This window comes from Acromyrmex echinatior, chromosome 1 (assembly GCF_024713525.1).
Source record: "Acromyrmex echinatior isolate Ae372 chromosome 1, ASM2471352v2, whole genome shotgun sequence".
Classification (NCBI taxonomy): Eukaryota; Metazoa; Arthropoda; class Insecta; order Hymenoptera; family Formicidae; genus Acromyrmex; species Acromyrmex echinatior.
The window spans coordinates 603,317-623,995 of NC_141852.1; the positions used below are offsets into that span (position 1 = coordinate 603,317).

The 20,679-nt window shown below is 32.6% G+C and overlaps 1 protein-coding gene and 1 long non-coding RNA gene across 8 annotated transcripts; one reads left to right on the top strand and one right to left on the bottom strand.

The window, feature by feature from the left end:
• The first annotated feature begins 140 nt into the window (after positions 1-140).
• On the top strand, positions 141-7,152 carry LOC105149344 (uncharacterized). Of its 3 annotated transcripts, none has more exons than XR_846577.2 (3): positions 858-1,350; positions 1,421-1,562; positions 4,397-7,152. It is a non-coding gene; the product is annotated as an uncharacterized LOC105149344 (long non-coding RNA). The 3 variants fall into 3 exon arrangements; XR_015546790.1 differs by adding an exon at positions 3,350-3,555 and having other exon boundaries at positions 889-1,562; XR_846576.2 differs by having other exon boundaries at positions 141-1,562.
• Positions 2,234-19,198, bottom strand: Zip102B (Zinc/iron regulated transporter-related protein 102B). 5 transcript variants are annotated; one of them, XR_015546765.1, is made up of 6 exons: positions 18,534-18,660; positions 18,218-18,444; positions 17,954-18,088; positions 4,285-4,567; positions 3,624-3,720; positions 2,234-3,518 (listed from the first exon to the last, which is right to left on the bottom strand). XR_015546765.1 is itself a non-coding variant. In XM_011061685.2 (5 exons), exons 1-5 carry the CDS (start codon positions 18,863-18,865, stop codon positions 4,319-4,321), a joined length of 834 nt encoding a protein of 277 aa, XP_011059987.1. In that variant the 5' UTR covers positions 18,866-19,198; the 3' UTR covers positions 2,234-4,318. The 5 variants fall into 5 exon arrangements, 3 of the variants coding, with proteins under 3 accessions (XP_011059987.1, XP_087267607.1, XP_087267600.1); XR_015546763.1 differs by having other exon boundaries at positions 3,624-4,567; XM_011061685.2 differs by adding an exon at positions 18,770-19,198 and having other exon boundaries at positions 2,234-4,567.
• Between the last annotated feature and the right edge of the window lie 1,481 nt (positions 19,199-20,679).

Sequence of the window (20,679 nt, forward strand, 5' to 3'; positions counted from 1 at the left end):
ACTACTGCCCTCTGACAATATGGATATAAATTACATAGCAACGTCTACTTTTTTAGGGTACATTTGAGAGCCTATAATAAAAGAGTCGCCAACTCACCACGTGATCCGAATCGTGCTCTGATTGGCTCGGGGCATATGAGCTCGAAAAGGTTAGAATGACAATGGTCCAGTTTCGAGAGTTTAAATCGAATGTAAGAACTAACCAACTACAGGGTGCTTTCCAATTGCAATATCTCTAGACACTTTCGTGCACACGACGACATAAGTTGCGTTCCAATTGTCCGTTTTCGTCGACACAACACTATACATCTGGGGCTCTATTCTTGAGCACATATATAAATAATTTTTGTATACGAAAATGACAATTTCTCGATTGTACACGGAATTGCTATATTTTCGTATACAATCAAGAACAGGGCTCCTATACTCAGTCGAGGGCTGGTGTTTTCTAGTGACGATTATATAATATGTTACTAACTGCTGCAGCTATAAATGAGGTTGAAAGACGTTGAGTGGCCGGCACTGTTACTTTTTTTTTGTTTAATACAGGCGGAAAAAGCTACATTTAATGTAACTCTATCCGAAACGGATCTCAAACGTGGTTCTGACATTCTGGGGATCAATTCTGTATTTTGGATGCTTTCCATCAAGACTTTTAGATGACACACATCGATACAGCGTCGGACGCGTACTTTCCAATGCCTAGTTCACACTGGACGCGATGGGCGATGAACGACGAGCGATATCCAATAAAAACTGTGCTTTTTCTCACGTGATGACATAAAGCAAAGCTCTTATTGGATATCGCTCGTCGCTCATCGCTTATCGCGTCCAGTGTGCAGTAGGCACAACAACGACACGCCACGGCACGATTAGACACAGCAGAAAAGCATAATCGAACACTCTGTTTATGGTTGCCAATTTTCGGTTGGCGCTTTAGAGTATTTCCATTTTACACATAGGATATGAAATAAGAAGTACGTACATAAGTCATTTGGATCATTTTAATTGTAAAAAATTGTATCTACGTATAAAATTATTATCCAACAAGAAACACAGAAGTGACACGGTGTGACGGAGTAAATTAAGGCTTAAACATAATAGGCACAGGCAACAGGGAATAACGAGCCATCTAATCAGAGTTCTGGGATATCGAACTTACATACCAGTGCTCTGATTGGACGGCTCGTTATTCCTTGTTGTGCCTATTGCCTGTGCTATTATGTTTAAGTCTTTACATCCATGTTGTTCGCCAATGTTAAACAAGGATGAGATAATCGCTCAAATGTCGTAGATGGAAAACACCCCTTGAAACGAAGTGAAAATTACAAAAGTGAACAAATTTACTAGGTGTTGACCAATGAAATTATCAGTATTCTAATAAATTCGTTCACTTTTATAATTTTCATCTCGTTTCAAGATACAGAGTCGATTCGATTTAAACCCTCGATGGAAACTAGGTTAGTGGCAGGAAGATAAAAGCCGCAGCTTGTGTCACTATCACTCTAACTTTTTCTGAGCGCCATACGCCCTAATCCAATCAGCGCGATTCGGATCACATGGTGAGTTGGCGACTCTTTTATTATAGGCTCTCTAGGGTACATCGTCCACTTTTCAAGGCTGGAGATGATAAATCGATATTTGATACATATAATCATGCTATATGTAGGTTAAAATTGTATTATGTATTGGGTCATCTAAAAAGTATCTGCGGTACTTTGTCACTAGATATATGACCATCAACACACATCTAGTGACAAAAAACCGCGGATACTTTTTAGATGACCCAATATAATCAGAAAGAAAGATGCAAAAGCGGGTCATTTTATAATAGTCATACGGTTGCTTGTATTAATCTCTGTTATTCAAATTATAAGTTAATTTGAAGAATATTGAAGTTTAAACAAAAAAAGTTTATTTAATAAAAAAAAATATTGCTCATGGAGATTGGTGAATTCTTGTGTCAGCACGTATAACAAAAGATTAAAAAAATTAATCGCTTAAAAAAAGATGTGAATTCAATTTGATTAGTCAAATGATTGACAAATTTAAATTTTAAAAACGTTTTCGAAAATGCTGTAAATATTTAATTATTAATAAAATTTCATTTTATTCTTTTCTGATTCTATTGTGATTTCAAATAGAATAAAATTTTATTAGTAATTAAAAATGTAATATTTTTAAAAATATTTTTAACAATTGGATTTATCAATATTTGATTACTTGAACCAAGTTTATATCGTCTTGAGAAGTAATTTATTTATCTTCCTTTTTTTAAAGATACTTGCAAATACAATAAATTTTTTTATGTACTTAACGTATCCTTTTTTTAAAAAAGGATTTTTTTAGAGATTATATTACATACAAAATAACTAATGTAGTAGATTGACTTCTTCATATTTTCCTGTAATAATTTGCAAATATTTTAAATAAGTATTATAAATTTTTATATTGGCAGTACAAATTAGTTCGATCCGTTTTTTTGTGTTCAAAATTTCAAAACAAATGAATGAACAGATTAATTAAAGTATTGTCCATCGCTGGCTACTACTTTTTCCCCATCTCTCAGGCAATTTTCGAATTCCATCTCGAAAAAATGACTCGTCTTTGGAGGCGATTCAATTTTGAAGCCAATTTTCGATTTCTGCAAAAGAAGTAAACCGGTGACTTGCCAAATCCTTCGAAACAACCAGTAATCAGAAGGAGCAAAGTCCGGAGAATACGGCGGATGCGGTAAAACATCCCATTTGAGCGTTTCCAAATATTTTTTACGACTTTTGCGACATGAGGCCGAGCGTTGTCATGAAGAAAAATAACTTTATCATGTCTTTGCTCGTATGCCGGGCGTTTTTCTCACAATGCACGGGTCAAACGAATCAATTGTAGCCGATACCGATCGCCCAGAATCGCCAGGTTTCAGCAGCTCATAGTAAACAACACCCTTTTTCGTACCAGATACAGAGCATGATCTTCGAACCATGAATGTTCGGCTTTGGTGTTGATGTTGAGGTCGATAGCAACGATTGACCAGGCTTAGCGTAATATTTTTTCTTCTTGGAGTTGTCGTAGAATATCCACTTCTCATCTCCAGTCACAATTCGATGCAAAAAACTTTTTCTTTCTGTTGTCTTTGAATCAGTTGTTCGCAAGTAAAAAATCGCCTTGCAACGTCTCTCGGTTTCAGTTCATAAGGCACCCAATTTCCTTATTTTTCAATTATTCCCATGGCTCTCAATCGTGCAGAAACGGCTTGTTGAGTTACTCCCAATGATTCTGCAAGCTCCTCTTGCATTTGACTCTGATCTTCTTCGAGTAATGCCTCTAATTCTTTGTCTTCGAATTTTTTTAGCTGTTCAGAGCGAAACTTGTCTTCAACGCTGAAATCTCCATCCTTGAAACGTCGAAACCATTCCCTACATGATTTATCAGTTGGAATATCACCATAAACTTCGACAAGCATTCGATGGACTTCAGCTGCACTTTTCTTCCAAGCAGAAAATTAGAATCTCCCGCAAATGCTGCTTGGTTAACACGAAATTCGACATTTCAAACACAGTAAAAATCAAGGTTTTTGTATGAAACTCAAAGCGATATAAACTGAATATTATTAGCAGATGTCTAACCTCTCTGAAAACGCCAAAATCAGCTGTCACTATGAACCAACAGCCGGAGTCATCTTTTGGAAAACGGATCGAACTAATTTGTACTCCCAATATTTACCTATTTAATAATTAAATTTATGTTGGTTCAATTCTCAATAAAAAAATATATTTTAATCATGTTAAGAAATACCCAATAAAGAAGAATGGATTAAAGTGGATTAAAAGTCTATCGATCCGAATGCGTATTTTAAATAATAAACTTTTTTTTATTTAATTAGATTAAATTGGATTCAACTGAATTCAATTGAAAAATTGCATTTTCTATTCAGAATTTTGAATTGAGAAGTACCATATACACGAGGCATACAAAAACTAATATTATTTTTAGATAAAAAAATATGCTTCAATCTATTCGTGTAAATGATTAAAAATGCATCCGGATTGAAGAGGATTCATTTTAACGTTTACGAAAGCGTACTTCTAAAAATCCAAATTCATTTCAATCCATATTAATCTATTCTGGTTTTCTGAGTATGTACACATCTGTTAACGTTTTTCTCGATTATGTCGATATCTTTACATATATACAATATAAAACTAACAACTTTTTAAATCTTAAAATAATTATAAAAATTATCTTAAAGATTGCATTTTTTAAATTAAAATAAGAAGATTCATTTACATATGTGAATATCTTCATATAATATTTCATTTAATCAATGATGATGTCCAGTTGTAATCAAAGCAGGTAAAAATATTCCTATTACTAAGAATAATATTTCTTTAACTTTAAGCCCGGTTGCAGAAAGTGTTGTACCCTCGACGCTTGGCACATGCGAATAATTACTGCTTCTTGTCATCAATTCTGGCAAAACATGTACAGTGGCTACATAAAGGAATGTTCCAGCACTAAACAACATAGCCAAACCGGTTGCATTGACATTGTTCAGCGTTTCTTTTCCTTCCTAAAGTAACACAAACGTTGTAATTAAAATTTATGATTACAAAATTAATCTTTATGTAACAAGAAGTGACGAAAGAAATTAATAATTAAAAAACATAAAAACTATATATATTAAATTGAAATTCTTAAGATACATAGCGCGCCTCGCACACTATTAAGGTAAATTTTTACGACCCGCTTAAACCGACCATTTCAGCGACAAAAAGAATTACATGGTTAAAATTAATGAATATCAAGTGTCAATTTTGATCACGCGATCGTTTACGTTGCTGAATAGCCGGTTTGAGCGGTTCGTAAAAATGTATCTTCGAAGTGTAGAAAGATTTCAACAAATGATATTTATTTGACCTTGAGCGCAAGTAAACAGGGTGTCTCACAACCTCCAATAATTTCATGTATTCTGAAAGTAAAATAGAATAAAATATCCTAATACGAAAATGTCGAGGCCACAATAGTTTTTAAGTCATATAATTGATTAAAGATAATAATATCTTACAGAACAGAATTTGCAGCAATAAGACTGCAATATTGCAATGTTGCTGCAATTTTTGTGCTGTAGGGGATAGAGTCTGCGCGCTCAGGCCAATAGTTACACGCGCATTGATCTGATATTAATTAGTGATTACACACAGTTAATATTGATTACTGTTATACAATGCATTCACATTATTCATTTTATGATTATTCATAGCATTAGCAATTAGATATTATTAGAGTTATTAGACTTAATCGTTACATACTCAAAACAAGGCCTTTTGTAATTTTTACATAAAATAAAAAATATTATAAAATTTAGATAATTATGCAGAATAGAGTCTTTTCCGAATTTTGACATTTTTCAGCTGCAATGTTGATAATAATCTTTATGATTCAAATAGTGATAAAAAATGGGGGGAGATCAAAAAATATATATAATCTCTATTCTGCATAATTACATAAAACTTAATTTATTTTATTATTTATTTTATTAATTTATTTTTTTCTTATTTTTTATATCGTGAGTTGAGTGAAATTATAACAAACTAAAAAAATAAGATTAAATCGCTCATATTTTTTAAACAGTTTAAATTTTTATTAAAATCTTGATGTATAAAATTATACAATTTTAGTTCTCTCAAAACTTGGGAAAATTTGTGAAAAAAGAACATAATAATTAAACAATTTTCATAAATCTTTCCTTTAGAATTGAAAACAAATATTAATTTTTTGAAAAAAGCATTAGATATAATAATTTTCTGTATAAAATAATATAGATTAGAAAAAAGTAGTAAAATATTTAAGTTTTTGTTAAAACAAGTAATAAATAATTTGCTTATAATATAGAATTTATTAATTTTATCAATATTATTATCTTCAATATTATTATCTAATACGAATACGTGATAAATATGTGACTACATACATATAATCAGTTATCTTAACATACATAAAAAAAGAAAATATAGAGCACATATTTATATTGTTTTATCTAATATTGATTTAATCTAATATTTCGTATTAAAAAAGTTAAAATTGCACAAGATAAATGGAAACAGAAATCTTTGTATGTACAATATGTATGCATTCGATAAACAGTTTACATCTAGATTTCATTGGTATTATTACTTTTGAGATATATTGTAGAGGTGAGAGGAGGTTGTTCTGAATAATTCGCCCCTCAAAAATTAAATAAGAGACAGCACTGATTTAGGAGATATAATAAATTAAAGTTTTAACTTGAGGTTTGTTTTCTGTTCCTGCACGAGGATTGCACTAGAACTGAACTGAATTGAACTAGTGCAATCCAGAACTGACGAGTCTAAGCGTGCAGGCAAGGAATAAAAAAACATTTTAGTGCAAGATAAAAATGGCGTCCCATATTGTTTACATGGAAATATTAGATTCGTGTGATGAAAATGAATGCAATTTCATTTAAAAAAATTCTTAATTAAAGATACTGATGACACAAAATGTTTTTATATGTAGGCTTGCTCTTATTTATATATATTCTTATTATATATTTATGATTCTATTACTCATAAATTCTCGGATAATTATTTAGAAGATGCTCTTCATCTTCAATTTTAATAAAATTATGTTCATTTCATTTTCATTCAAAAATGCGACAAAAGAATCTGTAAACTGTCACGTCCAATCCCGCAAACCGAGATATTAAGCGTTAAAATTGACATTGTAATTAGGAAATCTGTCACATCGACTTGCAGCGCTATGTACACGTATTTTTAGTCTGTATTTATTTAGAATCGTTATTTCACTTCCGATTTTAATGAAATTAGGCTCATTCGATGCATTTTTATTTAAAACGAAAGCCTGCTCTATTCTTGCTGTATGCGAAAAGTTGTAAACCTGAACGATGAAAGGGAGACGATTTGAATATTAATAAACAAGATAATACAGAGTGCGTCACCAAATTTCAATTTAAATTTTCCGCTATATTGTGCTTCCGCCAATACTGTAATTACATAATTACAGTATTATAATAATTACTTACTATATTATTCCTTATTATATAATATTATTGTAGAATATACATATAATATGTTAATAATAATAAATATTAAAATAAAAATCATGTAAGAAAGAAAATATTTTAATGATATTTATGCCGGAAGATATGCTCCCAGCATACTTTTTATATTGCGACGCTCCTGGGGCACAGAGTCTCGAGTGGTAGTGGGAGTCGACTCAGGAATCTGCCCGAAATGGGCAACTAATTCCGACACTGGACTAAGGCAAAAAGAAAGTGATCAAGGAAGGGGGTAAAAGAAAGAAAACAAAAAAAAAACGGAAGTTATTGTTTTGGAATATTGCAGGTTTGAGAGAAAAGGATTTAGATTTCTGGAGATATGTGAAAAGATATGATTTTGTGAGTTTGTGTGACATGGTTAGATAAAAATGGGAAGATTTTAAAAGATAGATTAAAGACACATGTATGAGATTGCAGTTGTGTTAGGAAGGAGAAAAAGCAAGGGAGGGCAAGGAGTGGTTTTATAATAGGAAAGAGGAAAGAATAGAGAAGTAATGAAGATAGATTAATTAGTAAAGAGTGGAAAAGTGTAATTGTATCGAAGATAAAGGTGGGGAGAAAAAAGTTGCATATAGTATGAGTATATGGAGCTCAAGGAGGCAAAAGAAGGATTAAAGAGGAAAATATGGAGGATAAAAATGTAATTATAGGAGGCGATTTTAATGTTAGAATAGGGGAATTAGCAGGAGAGGATTTAGAGGACGGAGAAAAAGATACAGGATTGGCAACGTTACCTCATAAAAATAACTCGTTACCGTTATAATTTTTTTTTTGCTAAAAAAATAACTCGATACTCATTATTGATTTGCAAAAGTAACTCATTTCCGTTATCGTTATTCAGAATATAACGAATCATTACTTTTTCGCTACATTTTTTTCTTGATACTAATAGAATATTATATGCAGATTTTTGCGGTAAACGGATGTCAAAATTATTTTTAGTAGAGGAATAGATCTCAAAAAATATATGCATATAGTAAACATTGTGTGTTATTTTCATGAATAAAATAATGCTGTCATATTACATAATATATACTGCATTTTTTGTAATTTTTATACTTAAATAAATTTATTTTTAAGATATTTTTAAATTATACAATATGCAAGAAATAGTTCGGTTATAGATTTTGTGATAGCTAATGACTAAATTTGCAATAGGATCATAGAATTTAAGATGAGAAATTGGATCACACGCCACTGTGCGTGACACTGGAGAAAAAAAGCGCATTTGGGCCAGAAGAAAACAGTGTTGAAGAGGATCGAGATGAAGAGTATGTCACCAAAGAAGAAGACATTATTGTATGGAATAGAGAGGCTATAGAGAGCTACAGAAAAAATACAGAAGTGCTAAATGATGGAAAATGAGGATGAGGAAATAGAAGTCATGTGAGAGGAAATTAAATAGATTGTGTTCAACAATGTAATAAAGAAAATAAAAAGAAAAAAAAGAGTATCGAATACAAGGACTGATGAGATATCAGTTGCACCAGGAAGAAAAGAGAAGTGAAGAGGACATGTAAGAAATGGAAGGAAGGTAAAAGGACGAAGGAAAAATATCTACAAAGAGAGTTTATTAGAAAAGAAGCAAAAAGAGAAAAGAAAAGAGGAAGAAGAGAAACTGAAAAAGCTGAAGAGGGAAGATGTATGGAAGTATATAAATAGGAAGAGGTAAAAAAGTATGGAAAGAAAATAATATAAAGAACGAAGAATGAAACATTTTAAAGAACTATTGAAAGGTATTGAGAATGATGAAACTATAACACAACAGGACAAGGATAGGTCTATATTGAAAGAGAAAGAAGAAAAGAAAAAGAAAAGAGAAAGAGAAGAAATGGAAAAGAATTGAAGGCCGAAGAGATAGGTAGAGCGTTGTGTAAGAAGAATAAAACGATAGAAATTAATAGGATACTTATGGAAGCATGGTTATACACAGGCGAGGAGTTAAGGTCGAAGCTGGTGTATCTACTACAAAAAATGTGGAGAGTAGGCATGATGCCGCAAGATTGGAAGGAAAACATAATTGTATCATTATACAAAAAAGGAGACGTGGAAAGAGTAACGAATTATAAAGAACTCTCGTTATTGTGCATGGCGTATAAAATATATGCAGAGGTAAAATTGGAAAAAAAAGTGGAAACAAAAGATGATTCCGGATAATCAAGCTAGAAAGCTTGATTATATAAGCTTTAGAAGAGAAAGGTCAACGTTAGATTATATTTTTATATTGATGCACTTGATACAAAGAGAAAGGAATCAAGAAGACAAGAAAAAAATATATATGTTGTTTGCAGATTTAAAAGCCGCCTTCGATAAGGTGAAGAGAAGTAAGCTATAGGAAATTCTAAGAGGCAAAGGGGTAAATGAACCTGGTAAGGAAGATAGAGAAGATGTATGCGGAGACGAAGGTGAGAATAAGATCGAAGCAAAGATACACGAAACAATTCAGTATAATGAAAGAAGTAAGGGCTATGTGATGAGTCCACTTCAACATATATATTGCGAATATATATATAGATAACGAATTAGAGAAAAAGGGGATAGGAAGCGTTGGATTAGACAGGGACAGGATGTGGTCATTAGCATGTGTTGATGACTTAATTTTAGTGGCTAATAATAGGGAAGCGTTGCAAAATATGATATCGTTCAGAAAATTCTTGGAGTGGAGGAAACTGGAACTGTGTACAGAAAAGACGAAAATAATGATATTTGGAGGGACAGAAAGGAAAAAGACAAAGAAATAAGGAACTAGATGAGGTACAGAAATTTAAATATTTAGGTTTTACTTTGGATAGGAAGGCAGATTACAAAAATCATATTAAAGAGCTAAGTAGCAAAGGAAAAATGGTTGCAAGAAGAGTTTGGGGTTTGGGGGAAAGGATATGTAAAAATGATAATAAGAGATGGATGCTATTTAAATATTTGGTACAGAGCGTAATAGCGTATAGGGTAGAGTTATGGGCTTGGGAGGAAAAGAGTGAATTAGAAAAAATAATGTTGGATTATATGAGGTGGTTTTTTAACTTAGATTTTTGCGCTCCAAGGTATGTAATTATGAGTGAGTTGGTAATGAATAAACTTAAGATAGGGTGATTTAAGGGCAAGAAGATAAAGTGAGGAAAAGATTAAATCTGGAAATGCTGGGAATCTGATCAGAGAGTGTTGGGAGGAAAAGCAAAGATTGGGTTGGAACGATAAATATGGTGCGGAGAGAGAAAGATATTATAACAGAAATGGGTGGGGAATAGAGTCTAGGGAAGTGATATGTCATAGGTAAGAAAGATTCGAAAAAGATTTAATAAGTAGGGAAAGGAATTTACAGAGACAATGAGAAAGAGAAAGAATAGATAGGGCAAGGTATAACAGGAGATATAAAGAGATAGGAATCGAGAATAGGTTACCAAATTATTTGAGGAGAATATGGAAATGAGAAGAGGGAATGAAGTGAAAGCGTTAATTAAATTAAGTTGTGGGAAAGAAAAAATAAATAAATGGTTAGGAGAAGAAGAGGGGAGGTGTCTTTTCTATAATGCAGGTGAAGATAATATGGAACATTACGTTAATGAATGTAAGGTAGGAGGAAGCTTTGTAGAGTTAGGAATGGATAAAGATAATAAGGAAAATATGGGGAAAGGACTTAGACGAACTTAGAGTGTTAAAAAAACTGGAAGGGCAGAGAGACGGTAATAAAAAGAAAGGAATTAGAAAAGGATACAAATAGAGATTAATTTATAGTAAGAAAGTATGGTATTGTAAGAACATAAGTTAAAAAAGAAAAAGGAATATTTTCTAGGGCGACAATGGTTGGGGTATAAAGAGAATAAGGTTAAGTTATGTTAGGTTAGATTAAAGTTAGGCAATACGAGTTCCGTGAGAAGCGCTCAACTCGGTGCTATTCGGCAGATGCGGGCCCTCACGTGGTGAGTGAGGAGGTGGCGCGGTATCCATCGATATCGTCAATGCCTTCAACAATCTTCCCTGGGACCGGGTGGTCGGTGCGCAAGCCTATGGCTTGCTCGACCTGGTCACCTCGGGCGTCGGTGGTTTGACGCCTGTGCGTTTCGACTTGCGATTTACCGTTCCGAGTTCGAGTTTTACCGGCGCCCCACATAAGGTCGGCTTGTACCGATAAGGCTATCTAATCACTTGATTGCCTCAGGATCATGGATAAGCTAATATGCTTTGTAGCCTACGCAGGGAAGAGGTTGATCAGATTGAAAGCTCAGCGCCCTGCCTCTAGGCTGAGGTCAGATTGCTGAGCGATTCCTGTGGAGCGTCCCTGGGGAGTAGCCCGGCAGCGCTGGCCAACCAGTGTCGCGCGTGTAGGCGACGCAAACGGGAGTAGCGTAGGCTACGAAGATCCGACCGATGATTTAGATTGGTACCGCGGGCAATTCCCCTCGCCCAGTCATGGATAGGATTCGCGAGGGTAGATAATTACATGCTGGCTAGGGGCCTCTGGCCCCGACGGGTGAACTGCGTTACATACTCGGGAACCAGCTTAGATAGCTGGTAGAGCGTGGATAGTCACTCGCTCAAATCAGTGAGACCTACATCCCGCAAACGCAACTGGGAGGTGAACTCGGCGTCGCACACTGTGGAAGTGTGCCCGGAGTGAAGCGCGGAACGCGCTCTTCTCGCCGAGGTAATGGGCAGGGACCTCTTGTTGTCGGCATTGATCGAGGCCACGCTGAGGGCAGCGAGGGGTCATAGAAGGCGGTCTTTTCCTTTTGTGAAGCTGTTATGCTTCGGAAGGAGGAGGCCGAAAAAGTGTGGGAGCGAGACAGACCCGATCAGGCCGGGGGAGCCGGGCGCGAGATTCCGCTGTGCCTCGATCCATAACCAACCGGATGGCCTCGCCTAATTTGTCGACGTCGCAGGATCTTCGACCGTGACGCTACCGGCGGCCGCGGGAGGGCGAAGACAGAGCCCTCCCTTCTCGGCCCGCTGCCTCAGTCGCAAGGAAATGCTTTGATCGGTGCATTCCCATCCGGAGTGTTATCTGTGTGACACTTGCCGGGCGAGAGGGTCGGCCCTGAGTGGGAAGGCGGCTCTGTTCCTCCTCATAACATCGAATAGGATCGAGGCGAGGGAGCGATGTCCTCTCCTCCTCGTTGGTGGTCTCAATTAATGTAGCGGCCGGCAAGCCTGAGGACGTCCTGGACGAATGCTGCACGCGTGCCCAAGATGCCCTCGCACACAGGTCTAGGTACAGAACACCGGTGAGGGTTTTAGTGGGTGCGAGTCTCACATAATTCTCAGTTTCGTTCCTGCGGACCGAGGATATGCGTAGGCATTTCCCCCGCCTTTGCAAAAATTTTGTCTGAAGCTTAGTTTTGAAATTACAAGAAATAGTTAGCGTATTACGAGCCGCGTAGAGGAGACGGGCAGGAGCGACGCTCCCACGGTTAGATGGGTATGCTTTACGCGTGAGGCGCATATATTAATCGGACGTATTCGCATAAAAACACGTTTCTTCTTACCTTTCTCATGTGTTACACAAATTAAAATTGTTAGAGAAATTTTTGTAAAAGAGAAATTGGACAATAATTGCGTGCTACAAGTATTGTAACGCTTATCGACATACAATTAAGTCTAACAAGTTTTCGGTACATTGAATTGTAAGAAACGCTTTTAGAATTCGACGTACTGAAATAATTATTTAATTTATATGTCAATAATAGTTTTAATTACGTGTTTATCGTACGTAATTATTGTCCAATTTTGCTCTTTTATTACATTTCTCTAACAATTTTATCAATGTAATTAAAAAACAATCCGATAGTCAAAGGGTTCAATATTCTTTTTAATTTCATCATTCTAATTTATAATTTAACGAAATTATCATATTTAAAGTATGTGAAAGACAAAGACATAATGTAGTAGAGAGAAAAGATAAGAAGAAACGTGTTTTTATAAACGTGTGAATACATCGGATCAGTATGCACTCCGCGCGTAAAGCACTTGCGTCTAACTGTGAGCGCCGCTCCTGCTTGTCTCCTCTACGCGGCCCGTGATACGCAAACTATTTCTTCTTGTAATTTGAAAACTAAGCTTCAGATAAAATTTTTGCAAAGAAAAAATCATCTTAAAATTAAGTCAGGAATGTGATACTTTAAGGACAAACGTTTTTTCTGAATCATCCAGTATAAAAAGTACTCATGGAAGTTTCAAAGGAATATAATTTAGTTTTGGAAATATACAATATACAATATACATATATAGAGTAAAAAATTTAAATGTATCAGGAGACACGATAGTGTCTCAGTGCTAAGCCAAGCGCAACGACACTACCGAAGTTCCTTTACGCGAGTTGCGGGGGATTGAGATTATTGGATATTAATAACGGCTGAATCGATTAACTTCTACATATACTTAATTGATAGCGTTCACTCAAATTGTGTAATAAAATTGCTTTCATTTTTTTTCTACGTGTCCTACAAGCAAGATATTGCGACGTAAAGTCCCGATGTAAAACTTTTAAGATACGTCGTTATTATGTTCATCATCATTATTATGTTACACTTACTAGTTAATGTATGTATTTACGTCAAATTTTAGCAAAAGAATCGAGTGAGGTCATATATTACTGCCAGTTGTCACTACAGTATAGTATATAGAACGGGAATTATAGATTTTCAGTACTGGCAGTCAACTGGCAGTAATATACAAACAAGGCATAAATGTAAAAATGTCTATTTCTAGTAAATATAGGCTGCTTTCCTTTTAGGAGACACAAATCGACACAGTTTGCCATATTTAAATGGAGTGCGATATGTGCAGTATGTGTGCGAACTTTTAATATCTAACTTTTTAAAAGATTTTAATCAAAGATGGTCAAAAAAACAGAACAAAATGATAGGAATTGGTTTGCGTATACATTCTAATATCGTTAAATTCATAAAATTGCACTTGACACTCTTGATTCTTCTCCCTAGTAGAGGCAAAGTCAATTGAGTTTGAACAAAATTGTAAATGAAAAGTGACATGTATTGATTTGTGTCAAGTGTATCGACTGTATCTTCTAAAAGGAAAGCAGCCATAGTGTATCTTCTAACAAGCGACACATGACACAATGGATCATCATATCCTTATTATTTGCTAATGTCAAACAAAGAGATGATCACTGTGTGATCGCTAAGGAAGGCACACATTCATTTACTAGACGATGTATATACTTGCTACAACACTATAATAAAACCATATTGCGAGTCATCAGTCGTCACAGAAAAAGTATACAATAATTATTCACTTTAGTCAAAAATCACATTATAGCTCAAAAATTAATATAATTATACTTATTTTTGTCCAAACGAATCAGACAAAAAAAACATCATTCTGCTCCACAAACCAAGATATAATATTAGTACAAGTTACTATCAAGAGACATGGTAGTGTCTCTTGATAGTAACTTGTACTAATATCTTGGTTTGTGGAGCAGAATGATGTTTATTAAAACTATCGATTTTCCACACGAAATGACTTCCAAAGAAATGGAAGGGAAATTGAAAATTGTTTATTTTTTTTTATTTTTACATAAAAATGAATTTTTAGTGCAAAAATGAAAATGAGAGAAACAATCATCAATGACCTTGATCTTAACAAATGTTATCCAGGACATGTTATCCTGAACGACATTCAAGAGGTTTTAGCCGTCATTCGGACACCTTGTGTAATGTTAATGTCGGCGGTACTGTAACTTTCAAGCATTATAACTCGAAAAGTACTTCATGAAAAAATATTTTATTATAGTGTTTTAGAAAGCTCTCGAGGTGTGCCACAAGAATATGCAATTAAAAATAGAGGGTTCCATTAAAAAAATTTAAAATGATATTGCTCTGACTTGGTGACGCCACCCAAGGTCAGACTGATTAGATCACTAAATAGATCATTTAAAACCATAACTTCTGTTTGAAACGTTTTTTTCTAAAATGCTCTGTATTCGAGATAAAAGGGGTGTATGGATAGTCTACTTGTATAATTTTAATATACTGTATCTCCGCAACAAAAATCATACTTTTTTTTTTATTTGTAAGAAAAAGTCCATACTATATAATTATCATAACACATGCAAAAAAAATTCATTCCACCCCACAGTCAAACTATGCAATTTTTTGGAGATGTAATACTTTCTTATTTCACAAAAGATAGCGAACGGAAATAAGGATGAATTCAAAATTTATAAAAATCTTTTTAAAGTATAGACTTTAACCCTTGAAAGTGAAAAAGAAAACTTTTAAAAATGTCCATTTTTCATGGAGTTATACCTATTTAAAGTTGTACAAAATTTTAATATAAATTTAAATATTGTGATAATTTTGTTGACGATTGTATTTTGGCACATATAACATTTAATAACATCAGATTCCTGTATTAATCTTTATACAAAACTAAACATAATTGTATGATCGCGTCAATATACATCCCATTTATATAGGTCCTGCAATGCTTGCCGTGTTCTGTGTGCAAAAACCATTATTTTTCATCAGTCTCTTTTAGGGACTCGTTTTCAAAAAATATTTTATTAGTGTTTATTAAAACACGGATAAAATTTCTCATAATGCACATTGTATTCTATCTTGGTTTTCAAACATGAGAAACTAAACTTCACCACGTCTGATGGCGATCCCGTTCACGATTAGTGAGATGAAAAATATCAAAATAACGGAAAGATATTTTTTTCATGTTTTATCGGTAATATGAGAAGATATCTTTTAGTCTGTGCTCTGACACCGAACGCTGTTTGATGAAAAACCAGTTGTGAGAGTAAAATTTATCCCCATCACCCGTTTTTCATCAATCAGTGTTTGGTGCCAAAGCGCTGTTGTCCGTATGAGGAATGAGAATCCGGGCTTAGTTGACTTTTCGCTTTGCCGAAGAGATATCCAGAGAAAGATGCCTTTTATAAGTTGTCTTTTCGACGAAATAAAAATCATTTTACGGACATCTTTTAAAAAGGCAATCTAAAAACGATATCTTTTCGTAATTTTTTTTAAACATCTTTTCGTTTTGTCGAACAACTTAAAATGATATCTTTTGTGTCTGGGAGAATTTATAAGAAATCCATCGAGTTGAGACATCTATTCTTTTTAGCTAAAATTCTTGCACGGTTCAACTTTTTTTCTTTTTTCTCTGGAAAGAAAAAGAGAAAAAATAAACTGTCAAGAAAAGCTAAAAAGAACAGGTTTATTACGCACAGTTTAGTACATACATACCTGGCGAATATTTAAAATTGATTTTTTTCAAAACAAAGCTTCATATAAAAATATTTTATTCTACATTTTAGATTTATTTTTTAATATGGAATCATTTCCTTCCCGGTTGTACCATCAATTTACGAATACTCTATTTTTATAATATTAAAAATTTAAGGGGATGCTAAAGTCGTCTGTATTATCGACTAAACCATATAATTTTTGTATAAAAATTACTGTTTTCCTCTTTTACTGATTTGAAAATCCTTTTCTAGGATTAAAATATACGCATTAATACATGTCTGTGAGATGGAGTCTATGCTGAACGACAAAAAAATTCGAAATTGAGATTTTTACTTTCTTTACATTTCTTAATCCAATATGGCGTTTCAGAGTTGTCACATTGTGACATTTGCTTCATATAAAAGTTTTGCAATCTATACTTATAAAATAGTAGTCCACAGATTAATAATTTGTATGAAGAAACAGCGTGGAATTCTTAAAATTAGATTTAGACGTCTAATTAAAACGTAATTGTTACACAAAAATTTATGTGTATGTGTGGCATGCGTGAGTGAGATATTGGCTGGTATTTATAGTCGGTTTTTATTTTAAGATCATCAAGTAATGTCTTAAGATGCTAGTATAGCTCCTTAATTGGCTTATAACATCTTAAAACTACTTAAGACAACCTCAAATATAAGAATCGACTATGAATACCAGCCATAGATACAGTGATGTGTCAATCGTCTATGTGTAAGTGCTATTTACAATATGACTAATCGTGTCTATAGGATTCCCTTAAATTTAAAACTGTAATTTATAACTATAAATTAAAATTATAATTTAAAACTAAGACCCCTGAAATATATAGTAAAATTTAGTAAAAACGAAATAAAAAGTTTTAGTAACAGTAGTATAATATGCAGTAAATACGCATAAAATATATGAAACTATTTGTTTTTATACGGAGACAAGATCATTTAAACACACTTATAGATGTTTTTCTTATCATTAATGAAACTCTAAATATGTTCGACTTTTCAACAAAAATTAAACACAGTATAATTATAAATATTAAAAATCGTTCATTTATCCATATTTTCAATTTTTACTTGTAAAACTAAAACTAAACTTGCTTAAATACAAAAACTTGCTTAAAAGAAAAACATAACACAATAGAAAAATAAATATAATAACATTTCTCAAAATAAAAATGTATTATTGTGGAAGAAAAATCATATCATGTAATAAAGGTTTTATTCTTATGAAAGCTGCATATATTTAAATTAAGTTTAAACAGAAATAATTCTTTCATTAATCTTGTTTAAAATTGTTATCTCGCTATCATAAACAAAATCCTATAATTTTATAATCTATATTAACAGAATCATAATTTTATCTAAAAATCGATTTTAGACTTTGTTTACTAATAAAAAATAAGCAAAAAAATGAACTAATGTTCGAATGCTTTCTCAGTGATTGTTCAATTGCACAATTTATCATATTAGTACATATTATCACACACAATTTATCACAATTTATATTATCACACATATTATCATAATTTATCATATTTTGAATACTATTTTCAATGTTACCATACATATAAATAGGATTTGAAAATCTACTATAGGAACGCTTTTTTTTTATATTTTGTACTACTCACCTTTCCAATCCCAAAATATGTCACAAGTGTAAGACATGGTGCCGCAAGAGAAAAAATTAATAAATGTCTGCTTATCCTCTTTTTATCTACACCTTCATGAAGAAGAAATGATACAAGTCCAAATGCAGCTGGTGCCTAAAAAAAAAATTTAGATTTTTTTTAAATAACAATTGACAAAATGACATAATTACGTTAATACTATATTTTCTATTAAGTTCTTATTAACTGTTAATTGTTATAAGATTATATGATTAAAAATTTTACTTTGTGCAACATTATTGCCAAAAAAACTATCATTTCAACATCAGTTTGAGATGTAGTAGCAGCAGCTCCTAATGCAACTCCATCAACTGCTGCATGTACTACAAGACCTAAAGTTGCTGTAACACTTTTTTGTCTTCCATCACTTTTTTTTGCTGAACATTGATCAATCAAAAGCATAAATACAAAACCAAGCACTAAACTAATTCCAATTAAAGAATGTAAATCACCTGTAAAAACAGAATTATTTAAAAATATAAATTTAAATATATAAAAATACAATTATATAAACTAATTTAAGAAAACAATAATAAATTACCATGTAATTGTTTTTCATTAGTAATTTCACCAGTGAATAAAGCTCTTATACCTTCAGGTATAATCACTGCTAATGCAGTTCCAACAAGAAGACCTGCTCCTAATACTGATACTAATTGTAATTTATCCTATAGAAAATAAATATGTATACTATATAACCATATAGCATGTTTTGATATATTTAGGAAATCTAATATGTAAGATACAAAAACTATTTATTATAAAAAATTATTTTACTTCAGACAAAGTCATGACTAATGGTAATGATCCAGCCAAACAAGAGCCAACCAGCATAACAAGAGTAAGTATCCATAACATTGCTCCTTTTTCCATTATTTTTTCTTAATAACGAAAGGAACTATTAATTCCCAATATTACATTATTAATTAATTAAACACATGTGTAAAGCAACAAGAATGGTTAACTGCATGTTAAACATAAATCATAAACATTCTCTTCAACTGATCTATTCCACTTATATATCATATGTATATATGTAACAGTTTTATAGTAAATAAAAATATACATATAAAACAACATCAATGATTTCTTCTGTTCTAACTTCTGTTTCCAAACAGACACAATTCAACAATTTCAATGATTGATACACGTGAGCATTATTAAAACCATGACATACAATTATTAGAAAGGAGACATGCATGGTAGAAAGATTACATACAGTGCTTTCCAATTACAATATCCCTAAATACTTTCGTGCACACATTCGTATGTACGTGACCGGACAAAACCTCCAATTGTAAAAATTATCATTTTAAATCATTTGTATGAAGAGTTTTGAAGTGCAAATAAAAAGGTTTGAGTCATTCTATTAATTACAATTAATCATTCTTTTTTGGACCATGTACTTGACTGAAATAATTAACCAGATCTAAATTCAACAAAGTTTATATATAGAATCGTTTGTATTTCGTATGAAGAATTATGAAGTACCATTAAAAACATTTGTGAGTCATCCAGACATTTTTAATTAAATATTAAAGTATCATATATTTGATCGAAATATAGATATAGGTGCTACGGTCACGGAAATTCGATTAGACACGAGGGTAGTCTCTCTAGTATTTTGATATTCCAGGACGTATTATGGAATTGCTTGGAATGAGTTCCGATCGAAATTATTTAGTTTTCCTACAATTTCTTTAAAAAACACAATAGAAATGTAGGAAATAATTTAATTATTTTGATCGGAATCCATTCCATTATACGTTTTTTGATTGTTATTTGATCAATAAAATGGATGAGTAACTAACACTGTAAGACAAAATTTTTTGCACCATTCTCTGTAATAGACTTCAAATGCTATTGTCATAGGATTTAATTGTAGGTTTTGAAACATAATACAAAAATTAGAAATTGTTTTATTGTAAATTTTAACCGTCACTCCTTCAAAATATTGAAGTGTCTGAACATAAGTTAAGTTTAATTTTATATATAATTTAACAAAACTGACATCAGATAAAGAAGATGTCATCAAGCATGATTATGAGGTGATATATATTGTTGCAATTATGATATATGTTGTTGCAACTATGTTCTTCATTAATTAAAAAATGCAATAACCAAGATGACTATACAATATGTCTAATAAAAAATAATACAGAAATAGGAATAGGTAATGCTGTACAGTTTCAATTATATTTTTATATATTAAAGTATATTATCGTAAGTCTGATAAAGGAATTAATTGTTTTATATAAACAGGAAGGTTTCCTCCAAAATTAGATAATGAACAAAAAAGAATTTTGTTTAATTTTAACTGGTGATGATTGTCTACATGAAATCATACGGTGATAATTATGCATTGTGATTATGATGCGGAGACTAATTCATATCCTGAATTATTTTCGCATTTTTCTTTACACCAGCTTAACGAGGTTAATTTTTATAAGTATATATATGTACATACATGCAAACATCGGCGGAATTCGTAAAAGAAATAAATTTGCGCAACAGAAAACGGCGGAATCGACGGAATGAAACTATGACCAATCACGAGCGCTCCGCCAATTCTGCATTGCGCCAATTCCGCATCATGAGACCGCACCATTAGGGTACCATTACATGAAGCGCGGAAATGTGGAAACACAAAAGACGAAATTAACTAAACTTTACTAGATTTCTGCGTT

Coding starts and splice junctions, on each gene's coding strand:
- Zip102B (XM_011061685.2), bottom strand. CDS start 18,865: ATGGAAAAAGGAGCAATGTTATGGATACTTACTCTTGTTATGCTGGTT. Junction 18,661..18,769: donor TAGTCATGACTTTGTCTGAA/GTAAAATAATTT, acceptor TATTTTCTATAG/GATAAATTACAATTAGTATC. Junction 4,568..17,953: donor CATATTTTGGGATTGGAAAG/GTGAGTAGTACA, acceptor GTGTTACTTTAG/GAAGGAAAAGAAACGCTGAA.